A 14,237-nucleotide genomic window follows, 5' to 3' on the forward strand; every position below is an offset into this window, starting at 1 on the left:
GTCAAGGATTACGAATTCACTCCTTTCCATTTAAAACTTTGCTACTAACTGCAGTTTTCTCTTCTCTCCAGAGTCCATACTTGTGCCCACTGTTGTTCTCCAGCACCAATGAGTCTTCAACTCTTCTCATCAGGCCGTTTATCGAGGCTGGCTCCCTGCGAGACCATATCTGTAAAGTAAGGTGTTTCACAATTCCCAGTATTCCTGAATGCATTGTTAAATCTGTTGTTGTTAATTCTTTCGCTTTGTTAGGCATAATATTTATGCATTGTTGGAAAAAGGTCAGATCTTGTCTGGTGAGTAAAGTGGACGTGAGCTAATTAGTTTTGAGTTCACTGGCTCTGGGTGCTTACCAATTTAATTTATTTTAGCAGAACTTACAGTATAGTTGTGTGCATGTCTTTGCTAATAAAAGTTTTAATTACAGTATGTAATGTCACACATTTTTGTAAAGATGGGGTCTCAAACTCAACTTACTTGGGGCCCGCCAGAGGTAGATTCAGGGTGAGGTTAGGCCACATCACGTTGTCTTCAAAAAAAGCTCAGATAAAAACATTCAACTGTTTCAAATGGCTTTATTTTATTTTCATACAACGAAAAAACATTAAAAATGAATAACCAAAAAATTAAATCCATAATAAATACTGTAGCGCCATTGATATCCACCAATGAAGAACTGTGACCACAGTGGATGTCTAATTGGAGCTTTAATTCCTTCAGTAAAATGTATTGTGACCATGTGCATATAGGTTTTTGAAAATAAAGTGCATAAACTTCACATCTGTCTAAACTATAACAAGATATATTTGTTTCATATTACTATTTTAGAAAATCACGGCATTGCCTTCAACCCGGAGGGAGATAAATTGGACTTGCTAGAGTCCTGTCAGCCGTTGCCTGAGTCTTTTTTTATGCTTAACTAGCAGAACCGGATGTGACGCTGGAAAATATTTATGTAGAACATTTGTCAATGAACTTAAATCCATTTTTTAGCCTTGTATTATATCTAAAACCCAGTAACTTATTTATTAAATAAAAACAATTATCATAGTACAGCAAATGATAAGTAAATGAGGGACTAAATATAAGAGTGAATGTGTGTTACTTTTTGAACGTGAATAGAACTTTTAATATTAAGGTTTTTGAAAAGGGTTTTTGAAAATATTGAAACATTACATTTTATCTGTACCTTCGTTGCTGAAAGTAGGAGCCACCATCCAAGTCAGGCTACTGCGACTTATGATATAAAAGAAGAAGAAACTGTCGAGTTGTGTTTTGTAACCATGGTCAAGCAGATGAAACATGTTTATAACACTTAACTCAAATGAAGAAACTCGCCGAATGTTATGAGCAAGCTGTATCCACTGCCCTTTAAACTTGAGTTAAACAGCTCTGCCCTGACTCCTGCCCACCCCTTGTTTGTGTTAAAATTCAAATCAAACATTTCACGAATTAATTGCATAAAATTAAGAGATTGATTAATGGAAGTAGCTAATATGTTGACAATTATAGTCTGTGATGTGTATACAGATGCTGCCCTACTTAGGAATGATATAGGTTTCGACGATTGTAAGTTGAATTTGTTCGTAAGTTGTCTCAGTGCTATATTTTGTATGTTTAAGGTTTATTTAAGTATGTTTAAGGCTTGTATAAGTAACCTGTATTGTTTTGTCTATCTATTTATCTATCTACCTTGGTCATATCCCTCAAGAGGGGTGACCGACATTAAGACAAACACATACAATAACAAAGAAAATAAAAGGGAAAAAATAGCAAAAAAACTCAAAAAAACATTTTTTGGACCAATTGCCCAAACACCCAAACAAGTTAGGCACCTCGGCACCTAAGTTGGTCATGATTTCGTCCCTCCAGATGAAATGGGACACCGGAAAGCGGCCATGTAAATAGGGTTAGGATGACACAACACATTCTTTTGTTCAACAGCAGGGCCCGTCAGCTTTCACTGGTTTACCCCTGCAGCATCATACGGGTGCCCAGCCCATCCTTAAGAATGCGTCCACAATCCCACTATCCTTTTACAACTCCTCTCCACTCCTTTCTATCACCAACAGGAGCTCTAGCTTCCATTATATTTAGACCTCTTTCCTGCAGTGCACTCATAACACCATCCATCCACGTCAATCGCGGCCTTCCTCTTGGTCTCCTTCCATTGACTTCTGCTCTGTAGATCCTCTTCAACATTCGCTCCTCATCCATCCTCTCCATGTGTCCAAACCAACCGAGTACTCTCTTATCAACACGCTTGCTCAGTTCCACGACTACTCCAGTTCTGTCTCTCACAATTTCATTTCTCAATCTATCCAATCTTGTCACTCCTAACATAGTCCTCAAACACTTCATCTTAAAAACATTCAATTTCCTTCTTAACTCTGCGTTCAGGCTTCAAGTCTCTGCACCACACAACACAGTCGGCACAATCACACTCTCATACAGTCCCCTCTTAACATCCATACTCATACTCTTGTTGTTCATCACTCTCCTCAGGGCACCCAAAACCTTGCTTCCTTGATTCACTCTGTGCAAAACCTCGCACTCCATTTCACCAACTGCAGCCACATCACAACCCAAGTACCTAAAGCTTTCAAATTCTTCCAGCACCTGTTTATGTAACCTGATTTCTAACGTCATGCCCACTCCATCACGTGAACACTTCATCACCTTACTCCTCCCAACATCAACACATAACTTTCGCCTATCACATACTCTTCCAAACTCCGTTACCAACCTTCTCAATGTTTCCTCAGAATCAGCCACAAGCGCTGTGTCATCTGCAAACAACAACTGACTTACCTGCCACACTGTTCCACTGTTGTCCATCATCTCTTACACCTCTGCCAAATACTCTTGCATTCACCTCTCACCACACCATCCATGTACACATTAAACAGCCATGGCGACATCACACACCCCTGTCTCACACCACTCAACACAGGGAACCACTCACTTGTCTCACTCCCTACTCTTACACATGCTCCTCTGCTGTTCATATAAAAACTCTTCAATGCTTCCAACAACTTTCCACCCACTCCATACATCACCCTCACTTGCCATAACGCTTCTCTATCAACTCTGTCATACGCCTTTTCCAAGTCCATGAAAGCCAAGTAAACATCTTTACCTTTTGCAAAATATTTCTCACACACCTGTCGTACTGCAAACACTTGATCCACACATCCTCTTCCTTTCCTGAAACCACTCTGCTCCTCCATCACCACCTCATTCGTTCTTTCTTTCACTCTCTTAATCAAGACTCTTCCATACAGCTTACAGACAACAAAACTGATACCTCTCGAATTGCTACATTCATACTTATCACCTTTACCCTTATACAATGGCACCACTTATGCACTACACCAATCAACAGGACATGAGTTTTTTTGTACGAAAAAAATTAACATTTTATAAAATAATATGCTCTATGAAGATAATGTTAAGTGTAACTTACTTTTGGATGATGCGCTTCAAGAGGTCCTCCTCCATGGTAAAAAGTGGCCGAAAAAAAACGTTCTGACCATTTCTCAACCGCATCAAGCTTTCTTATTCTACTTTCAATTCAAAATAAACTGCTGACTTCTCCTTTACATTTTACACCAACCATATTGAAGAAATGCGCGAGATACTAAACAATAAAAATTTCAACGTTTTTAGCGTGCTGGAGACACAGTCTAGAATGTTTACACACGAACTAGGAAGAGGAAGTGGATTTTCTTTCTTCCGGGTGGATGCTGGGTGATCTGTCACAGCGCCACATGCGGGTAGCGGCGGAAATAAGCACTACAGGTCTGTCCTATTCTCGGAAAGAGGTGCACAAAATCTAAATTACAGCAATGTCTGGATATTTCTCAGCATCCCGAAAAAATGTTTGTATGTACCGTTTTTCGTAAGTCGAGCGTCTGTATGTGCATATAAGCTGTGGTCACAACCCGGAAGTAGCTAGCCAGTTATATTGCAGGGCAGATCTACATCAGGCTCAAACTTTCTTTCTCCCTCCCTCTAATCTCCACTTTCTATGGGAGTGCATACCTATGTACACTGACGTTCAAAAAACACATTTTCAATACTCCAGATGGAAACTAAGAGGTGTGTAATATATATAAAATTAACCGTACACACTGTTATTGTGGCCATGTTTGCGAGTGGATGGTTTCCAAAATTCGATCCTGCCCTGACTAATTAGCTAAGAGGTATTCATATTAAAGGTGTGCAGACTGCATTACCATTAAACATTTATATAAAGATGGGGGGAGGCTCAAATTATCGCACCATATGCCACAAGGTTGAGTGTGCTACATATTTTTAGACGGCATGTGACGCGCTTGTTCATGTTTTGTGAATCAGATGAAACCAAAAGAGAACTACTTGAAGAAGTACGGCAACCCCAAAAAGCTTCACCCTCTCGAACTGTCACACATCAAACTCTACGGCCGACAGATCCTTGAGGTACACCTGCACATGCATTGGCAGACACACAAAAACTCACTTGTACACGAGCCTATTTTCCAAATGTTTGTGTGTGTTCAGGGCCTCCGTCTCCTACACAAAGGCGGCCTTTTCTTTGGGCATCTACAGTCCTCCAACGTGATGCTGGAGAATGGCGTGTGCCGCTTGACTGACGTAGAGAACGGCATACTGGGAGTTCCGTCGGCACTGCGACCTCTTGTCACTCATTTTAGGAAGATTAACGTGCGTATGAGCAATTTTCTCACACTTCAGGACAGGACAGTATTTGACGGGCTGTATTTGCACAGCAAGGAAGGGCCGAGGCATTGTTTTCACTATTTTGGGCGTGAGAAAACTAAGGCCTGTGCGCCAATTACGCTTTAATAATCTGGACCGCCAAACGTAAATAGAAAAAACATCATGTTCAAATACACCTGATAATCTTTCTCTGTTTGTTGCACTCGATACGTTCCTTCATTAGATAGTGCACTTAAACCACATTAAATGTTGTTAGGAGTATAGCATATGTTCCCAGCTGCTCCATTAATGACACTAATGTGCAATCAGAATTACAGTGAGCCTTTCGCACATGCTCAGACCAAATCTTACAACCTATAACGTATGGTTTACTCCCAACAATGTTCAATACGGATTTCGTGCACGTTGGAATGGTTAGTTTATCAGCAGAGTTTCTCTTTTTTCTTACATATTCACTCTGTTATATTTGGTATTCTAAAAGAAAGTTACAAATGTAATAATGGAGTCCCATATAACCACCAGCGCATCTTGTCACCCTAAATCCTTGTGTTCACACAAAAAGATGCCGTAGGAAGCAAACTTGTGGTGAGACAGAATTTATACACATTCATGGACCATTGGTGTTAAGAATTACCATCTTGGACACTATTTCTCGAACTGTGCATGCAATAAGGGAATATGCAGGGCTTTAAAGCACCCCCTTTGGCTGTCTGTAGGTACGAAAAGAAACAGTTGCACTAAAAAAGATAAAAAATGGACTACAGACCGTCAAGGTTTGAGAATTGAGGTGTAATCAATATATGTGATGCACTTGTCCGAAAACAAGTTTTTAATATTTAATGAAACTCAAGCTTGGTTCCCCATTGGTGGCATTTACCAACCTCATATTTAAGTTCTGCTCATTTGTTGATTAAGTTCAAGACAAAATTGTTGTATTTTTAGTGTGGCCGCTCTTGTTCTCAGTGTCCACTGCAATAAGGGTTATAGCCTACACAAACCAATTTGTATAAATATGTATGTCTATCTAGACGATTGAAAGCATGGATGTCTTCTGCTTTGGCCATTTACTTTACGAGATCACTTATGGTCGACCGCCTGATGGCGTCCCCGTGGACAACTATCCCGATGTCCCTTACACCGCTGTGGGTGAGTTCACGCCTGCATATAAGTTTTGTATGTGCTATCATTGCGCGTCCCTTCTCAGGATTGTATATTTTTGTGATTAGTGTCGGTGTTGCAGTCCATCTTGTCCACAGAGGCCTGCAAGTCAGGGATGCCAACTGTGTCACAGCTCATTCAAACACCGTGAGTTTTTTCCTAATGTCCTCAAACAAGGAGGAAAAATAAAATCTCTTCAGATTGTGTGTCGTGGGCGGTAACCTTTCTCCTGTCTCTCTTGTTGTAGGCTGTTCAGTGATGTTCCGCTACAGCACTCCGAAAAAGTGCAGATCAGGGTAAAATCCTTTTTTTATGTGCGTTTTAAGTCCGTTAAGCATTACGTAAAACGGGGCTGTCAAATGTACGGCCTGCGGGTTGAATCAGGCCCACCAACTGATTTAATCAGTCCCACCGGACAGTTGTTATTTTACTTGTAATGAAGCCAGCAACAAAAAGCAGCAACAGCTCTGGCAACAAACGTGAAGCCAGCTGGGAATAAACATACCAAGGAACACGGAAAAGACGGCTCTAAGGCTAGGCTAGCAGTTCAACAAATGCGGTGAGCAGCCAGGTTAACCGCGAACCAACAATGAAAAAAAAGCGGCTACAGCTATCCAGGCGTAGGTGGCCGGGAAAAATCCAAGGGAAACAGCAAAACGGGTGTTAATGTCAGGCTTGCGGGACAAACAACAAACGGTGGGCAAACAACAAATGGTGGGCAGCCAACGAGCGCTAACCGGGAGCAAATGGCTAAAATTATACCAACAGCGACACATGCGATGAAAAAAGCCGCAATCGTCTACATCCAAACAGAACTGAGCGGTATGAAATTGCTGTTCACTACAATTGCTGTCTTTTTCAGAGCTAGCCTCACATGTTGTGTTAATGGGATTTGCCATTTTGAAAGTGTTTTGTTTCTTTAATGACATCACGGCTCTACAGCAAACAAGCCAGATGTGTCAAATTAGATTTCAAGTCCTCCGCGCATGGAATATTCTCTACAATTGTGGGTCAAAACACTACACATTCTGTGCCTAATTTAATAAAAAACTCGATTTAGGAGTATCTTTAACTCCTTTCCATAATACTAATAATAATATGTAACAGCAAAGTTTCTAAATTCGGGTAAACGTTTTCTTAAAATAAAAAAAAGGACAAATAAAAAGCAGAAAGACCTCGATTTAATCATTTAAATTGTTTGCACTTAAATTTGTGTTTGAAAATAATTTTTTTTTTATTTTTTTATTTTTTTTACCAATATGCAGTTGATCAACGTTACGAGAGATTAAAACTTAGTGGAGCCAAAAAAAAACCCCCTCAATAATCGTTTCATAATCAAATATTAAACCCTGAAGTACAATCATAATTTAGTTATGGTCCTCCGAAATATCCCCAGCCCTACAGTTAACTCACTTTTTATTTCATTAGCTTACTGGTCCCTGTGAGAGTGTTCTTATGGACAATATGGCCCCTAACCTAAGACGAGTTTGATTCCCCTGATGTAAGCTATTTTGGTAACCATCCAGATTCCGAGTAGGCTGAAGGAAGCCCTGAAAGCATCCAAAGAGAGTGTGGAGAAACATCTGCAGGAGGAGCAGAAATTAGTGAGCTGTCTTCTGAACTTCTCTGTCTGTGTCCCACAACCTTTTCACCCTCATGTTGTTATTCCCAGCAAAACTACATTTGGGCACTCTGCTCTAGTGTAGCTAGCCAGATTTCATTGCAATCGAGCCATTAGTTGTCTTTGTTTTGTTTTTGTCAAAGCTGCACCAGCACAAGCGGCTGAGCAGGGCACGTTCCCATCATGGCTCCGAGGAGGAAAAAAAGAGGAGGAAAATCTTGGCCAGGAAGGTACGACAGCAGCTTTGAAGCACAAAACACAAAGGCACATCCTACTAACTTAAATGTGTGGCTCCTTTGCAGAAGTGCAAGCAGTCTACGTGTGAATACGAGGACGATGCCGTCTCTGTTCAAAACAACAACAACTCTGGTAACTTCAGTTTGTAGAAAGTTTTTGATAAGTTTAATGATTAGTAGTCACTCAAATAAGGAGAAACATCTATGGATCATGGACTTGCAAAGGGAACAGGGGAGTGAACTTTCAGATACGAAATTCCAACCTGTTTTAAAGGCCCTCCCCTAAGCCCTTTGTTTTTTATTGAATCTCCTAGGTTAGAAAAGCAGATTTGCCCTAAAGGGTATAGTAATCGTAGAATAGCAACATCATTGGCCGATAGTGACAATGATGTAAACAGATCATAATAGTCAGAACAACAAGCACTGCACAATATTAGTCAAAATAACAAAGTCTCCTTTGCAAGTATCTACTATTAAAAACAAAGCCAACTTATCCGATTTCCTTAAAGAAAAAGTATAGACATTGAGTGTCCCTTTAGAAAGGCATCTATTTACGAAGTGGCAAACAAAAGGCCTCTTCTAAAATATATTGCATTGAAATACAAAATAAATTGACTGTTTCAAAAGTTAAATACTGTTTGTGCTAATACTTGGAGCTCCCAACCGTATACAGTGGGACCTCGGTTACCGCGGTTAATGGGGACCAAAACCACCCGCGATAAGTGAAAATCCGCAAAGTAGCGGCGCACCTTAAAAAATGCCTAAAATTAATAAATAATAATAAAAAATGTTTTAATTATTTTATTCTATTATTATTATTTTTTAGACCTGCGAAGCTCTGAACCTGCGAACATGGAACCATGAAGTAGCGACGCCCCTTCAAAAATGCTTAAAAAATAAATAAATAAATAAAAATAAATATATATATATATATATCTTTTTAAAATTATTTTATTTAATTATTATTATTTTTTAGGCCCGCGAAGCTCTGAATCCGCGAACCGTCGAAGCGCGAAGTAGCGAGGTCCCACTGTACCTATACTACGGTTCCTGTACCATCTTTTTTTTTTAAATGGCATGTCCAAGCTGTGCAACTTCCAAGCATCCCATTGTTGAGGAAGACTACTTGTCTGTTTGAGCGTAACCCAGTATTCTCATTGATTTACTGGTGTCTCACAAGAAGTTTTTGTCAGTGTTTTCTTGCAACTTTATTTATGCAAATGAAACTTTGTCATTTGAAAAAAAAAGTTCTTCAATTAACCATGAGATGGAAAATGTATTACTTGTGTAGATATTACCCATCCTCCTCCCTCGAAACTTATGTCAAAAATTGGAACAGATTAACCATTTAGAGGGTAAAATGCATTTCTACTTAAGACAATTCCATTCACGGTTTCATATCAAACTCATTTTATTAGTAGAGTTGCATATTAAGTCAATAAATTGACAATTAAATTATACTTGTAGCATAAATAAAACCTTTATTAGATTTTTAGTAGGTAAAAACTTAAAATATATATTTTTTCAAATCATGTGCATCACTTGCTAAAATTAAAAGCACTCAAACCTTTTTTTAATAAAATTCGAGATACCATTCATAAATATTCATGTTTTTATGTCAGAATGCAAATCTGGCGTTGGTGAGCTCCAGGCTCGGCATGGGTGGCTTATAAAAGGTTTTAGCCTAGCTGCAGCAGTACGCCAGACGTTCAGCCACGCTATTGGTTTCGCTTCCTGAACCCGATTACAATCCATAAAGCACCAGCTGGTGATCAGCATTTCTTTGCGCACTTCTGTGTTTTCTCAGAATCCGATTTAATTGATTCATTTCTTTTCAATGTGACAAATCGCTAAAAGCTAGCGGTCGCCATGCTTCCCAGTCTGTTTTGGTTTGGAGACATTAACTTGTGCACATGCCCCGCTGTTTGACTGACAGCATACACCAGCTGATTACAGTCGTGCATGCAGAGAGTCATGCCCACCTTCCCTTAGGTTATCTCTGTATGATATTAAAATTGGTTTGTTGATCAGAAACCTTTACGAGTGATAAAAATGCAAAAAAACACAGAAATCAAAATGGCACTTAATGCCAAGGAAACCAATGTTATTCTACTTCACTATTAATGGAAACATGTTTAGAGTGTATTTCTTTGTGCCGAAGTCACAAAACGTCAAACTCATTAAAACATTTATAACACAAATCTGCAATCATTTATATAGGAATACTTTAAGTTGTTTTATGTGTTGTCAGGTTCAGGCGGCAGCTCCCCTCCCACGTGTCCATCCTCCCCCACGCCGCCTCCCACCACAGGTCGGTTTGTTTGTCTTGGTATGTCGTCTTATGTTTTGTCTGTTTTCCTTCTTGTATCAAGTACATTTGTCTCAGATGTTCTTGTTGTCTTTCTTCACTAACAAGAAATTGACAAGTTAATCCACTTACTGACAGAATCATTGCCATATTTGCTGTAGTTTTTTTAATGTTTCATTATCATTTTCCTTTTTTCCTTATTGTTCCCTTTTAAAAAAAACGAGAAAAGTTATGTCAGTACAACATGTACATGCTACTTGGAAGGTTTTATATGTTGACTGTTTTCATGTGTACTGAACATGTATTTTCTTAATGCCATTGGCTAAAGTGCTTGAAATCCAATTTATTAATCTAGAAGTCATTAACACTTGTAATCAATGTTTCCATATTGAAATGAAAGGAACTGCCATGAATTTGTTGCAATGCAATGTCGAGACCTGAGAATAACTGGTGTCAAACTAGAATTGAGGTCATTTGGAGAAAATCGCTTGTTAAGTGCTCAATGAGTCATTAACTAATGATTTTAGTACTATAAAGTTTCATTGTAGTTTGTACTTTTTCACAACTGATCATCTCTAGGTTCTTTGAAACATAGGGAGATATTAAATCAATTGTTACAAATAGAACCATGTTACTTTAAAAAACAAAGATCTGATGTCACTTTTTTTTAAAGGCAGTCACAGACCATTTCATGACACAAACCAGCTTTACTTTCAATTACACGGGTACCTCTTCATAAGAACAACTCTACACGAGAGAATTTTGATACACAAGTTTTTTTTTTTTATTATTATCTTGCTCGCTTTACTGAGGAAAGTCCAGTTCACGAGCTGTCCCAGAGGCCACTACTAGACACCAGGAGTTCACTCTTGACCACTCACCGCCATCGGCTTGGTCCAGTTTGCGCATGCACCCCCCACTATCAGGCTCCTGATTCCGTGAGGTGTTTGTGTGAGTGACCAACCAAAAGAGTAGATTCGAGATGCAGCGAGTGCCGTTCACAAACCCGCGGAAGAATTTACGCACCGCTTTACTGCAATAATTTACTAGAGGGGTTGTATACCTGTTACAAAAAAAACAGCGAAGAGGAGGATAAACCAGAGAAGCTGGTGTCTGCAACGGAGTTTAGAGTGGTGCTAGCTAAGTTCCTGCTTCGTTCAAAAAAACAAAACATTCAAAAGAAGTGACCCCTGGTCATTTGATAGCTTTCCTTTAATACTTACCTCACACATTTCTGTAATATTTGTAAGAGGAGGCAGAGACAAATTCTTCTTGGATACGTGTTGTTGTTTTTTGTTGTTCCTTTTTTTATGATCAGAGAGAGCCTTTGTATAGCTCCCGTAAATTCCGGACTATAGAGCGCACCTGATTATAAGCCGCACCCACTACATTTTAAGAGGATAACCGCTTTTGTACTTACACAAGCCGCAACTGTATATAAGCCGCATGCGCCCACATCAAAGCATGTAACACAACCACAAAATTAACCCAAATCCGACTTTGAGTCCCGCGATTGTAACTGAATATAAGGTACACAGTCCAAAATTCACAGCCGGCAAAATGAACGGAAAATGATACCGGTACTTAAGGTTTGATGCAGACCTGCAGAGTCCGGGTCCCGTTGAAAATAATCCAAGGAAAAAAAAGGATATTTCCAAAGGTAATGGTGGGGAAAAATATATATCCACTATTGTCCGCCGCCTCCACAAACACAACTCACGTTTACTCCACTTCCCGTCAGCCCCCGTGGTTTTTGTCGCTTCTTTTTGATTCGCCCGTACAAAACATATCAGAATAAGTATCTAAAATAAATACATTACAAAAATATACAGTTGCAAATACATATTATACATGGTTACACATATTTACAAAGAAAGACGGTACACCGAGAGAGTTTTCAAAGCTTTAAAAATAATATTATAACTTACATCCCAAACCGTGTCCGTGAAGGGTAGCAAAACGCTACTAGCAACTCGGTGAACGAGTCTGTTAAAAAAACATGCCGTACTTGTAGAAATCACGGTTCATCGTCCTCATCTTCCGCCTTATAACGACGTCCTCAAAGTCGTCTTCCCTAGTAGGGGAAAGAGACCTTGTCACAAAGACGTCGTCCCACACTCCCTTACTCATAAACACGCTAGCAACACACTTGCAAAGTAAAATTTATTTGCTAGTGGCTTTGTTTCCTTCTTTATCGGACTGCTCGATTGCTTTCAGCTTGAAAGCAGCGTCATGTGCCTTTCTTTTTGCAATTTGCATGATGAGAGTATGTTGTTGCAGTCTTCCTCGGCGCATATTTTCCACCGGTCTAAATCTTGCCTATTGTACTCGAGCGCCGCTGGCGTCTGTTAAAAAAATTACATAAATTGGCCGCATCACTAAATAAGCCGCAGGGTTGAACGTTTGGGGAAAAAAGTAGCGGCTTATAGTCCGGAACTTACGGTATTTAGGTTTCACTTCGATCCTTATGGGAGGTCTGAAATAGGCCAATTAGTTTTTAATTGTTTCATACTGCAAAATTCTGCCCGTTATACGAGCATTCCAAGCTACGAGGACAGTCCCTGAACGAATTACGCTCGTATGTAGAGGTACCACTGTATTGTGAAAAATTACTATGTGATTTCCATCTATAAATTGACTCAAGAGAACAAACTAAAAACAAATGGAAATTGCATAACCATGCAAGTTCACCAATTCAAAAAATTCCATATAGATAGATAGATAGATAGATACTTTGTTCATCCCCGAAGGGAAATTCACATTTCCAGCAGCATCCCTGAGCTGAGAGAGAGTGGGAAAGGTGAGATGGCACAACATTCATTTGGACAGGTAACTTAAAATTAGTTTTACCTGGTTATATCAGTATTATTTTCCCCCCATTATATCACTGTTTACATATGGATTGTTGCGTTGTAGTATTCTGTCAACCAGACCTACAATTTCATCATTTCATTGAGATTGAACACTTTGACTTGGGAGATATAATAAAACTGGCCACCATCTAGATATTTTGACTGCAAATTGTCAAAACTCATTTGTTGGTCATACCTTCCCCTTCTTAAATGATTCAAATCTTCAACATCTCATCATCAAACAAGACAAATAATCATGAACACTTCAAAAAAAGAGGAGGAAAGAAAAATCAAAATAGGCATAATCATGCATAGTATGATATATAGATTTAATTAAATGGATATAATCATGGGCGGATCGGTGGATGGGTGGTTAGTTCAACACCATGGTGCTGAGGTCCAGGGTTCAATTCCAGCTACCGCAGCCTTCCCTTGTGGAGTTTGCATGTTCTCCTTGTGGTTTCCTCCGGGCAGTCCGGTTTCCTCCGAAATTCCAAAATCATGCATGGCAGGTTAATTGGCAGTTCCAAATTGTCCCCAGGTACAAATGAGCGTGTGAAAGGTTGTAGGTCTCTGTTCGACCTGCAACTGGCTGGCAACCAGTTCAGGGTGTCCACTGCCCAAAGTTAGATGGGATAGGCCCCAGCACCCCCGCAACCAGAGTGAGGATAAGTGGCGAGGATGGATGAATATCATTATGTTTCTCAACGTAAACAAATAAAATGTGTTTACTCAAAATAAAACAACAGACAAATTGTAAAACATGTCAAGTCAGCCTTGCTTTCAAGGCCAATGATGCTGCAAAGAAATAATAACTAAATCTATACTGCTAGTGTGCTGCGTTTGATTGTTAGACGGGAGCATGTCGCTACAAATGCAAAGCACTGAACACAGTTTACTATTAGCTACCAGTACTACTTCTGGTATCCACCAGTAGATTGCGATCAAAATAATGAGCACCCCTGCCTTAGCATGATTCAAATTCAGCTACAGACATCGCCTTTTCCAAGAAGCTATGAATGCGATCTCTTGCACTGTAGAATGAACAGGCTTACAATATTTCATGGTCACTGTTTCTATATTTGGGTGTTTATTAATAAACCCTGAAGCAGCAAGACACAATTACACTGTTTCTGTTCTGCAGCACACTGCTATCACTCTATATGGTGATGTGTTTGAACTAGCATTTAAGACTAACAACTACTCTTTTTGATTAGGGAAAAGAAGACAGCTACAGATAGAACCACATTATTATAACCAATGTGTCCAGTCGTGAATTAGAACTCTACTTGTGTTATAGGCAAATTATTATTATTAGGTTCCAGGTCATCAAGTTGCTAGAT

The 14,237-nt window shown here is 39.5% G+C and overlaps 1 protein-coding gene across 2 annotated transcripts in view; it reads left to right on the plus strand.

Annotated features, from left to right (window-relative positions):
- The window catches only part of pxk (PX domain containing serine/threonine kinase), a 37,419-nt gene that overhangs the window by 14,525 nt on the left and 8,657 nt on the right, over positions 1-14,237 (plus strand). For both annotated transcript variants that reach the window (XM_088337587.1, XM_088337589.1), the window contains exons 8-17: positions 72-176; positions 4,360-4,461; positions 4,543-4,704; positions 5,748-5,865; positions 5,946-6,024; positions 6,125-6,173; positions 7,404-7,481; positions 7,642-7,728; positions 7,801-7,867; positions 9,986-10,045. In XM_088337587.1, coding sequence (XP_088193713.1) covers positions 72-176; positions 4,360-4,461; positions 4,543-4,704; positions 5,748-5,865; positions 5,946-6,024; positions 6,125-6,173; positions 7,404-7,481; positions 7,642-7,728; positions 7,801-7,867; positions 9,986-10,045 — 907 coding nt within the window. The remainder of the gene's footprint in view (positions 1-71; positions 177-4,359; positions 4,462-4,542; positions 4,705-5,747; positions 5,866-5,945; positions 6,025-6,124; positions 6,174-7,403; positions 7,482-7,641; positions 7,729-7,800; positions 7,868-9,985; positions 10,046-14,237) is intronic.

Source organism: Urocampus carinirostris, chromosome 6 (genome assembly GCF_059441175.1).
Source record: "Urocampus carinirostris isolate Australia breed hairy pipefish chromosome 6, RoL_Ucar_1.0, whole genome shotgun sequence".
NCBI lineage: Eukaryota > Metazoa > Chordata > Actinopteri > Syngnathiformes > Syngnathidae > Urocampus > Urocampus carinirostris.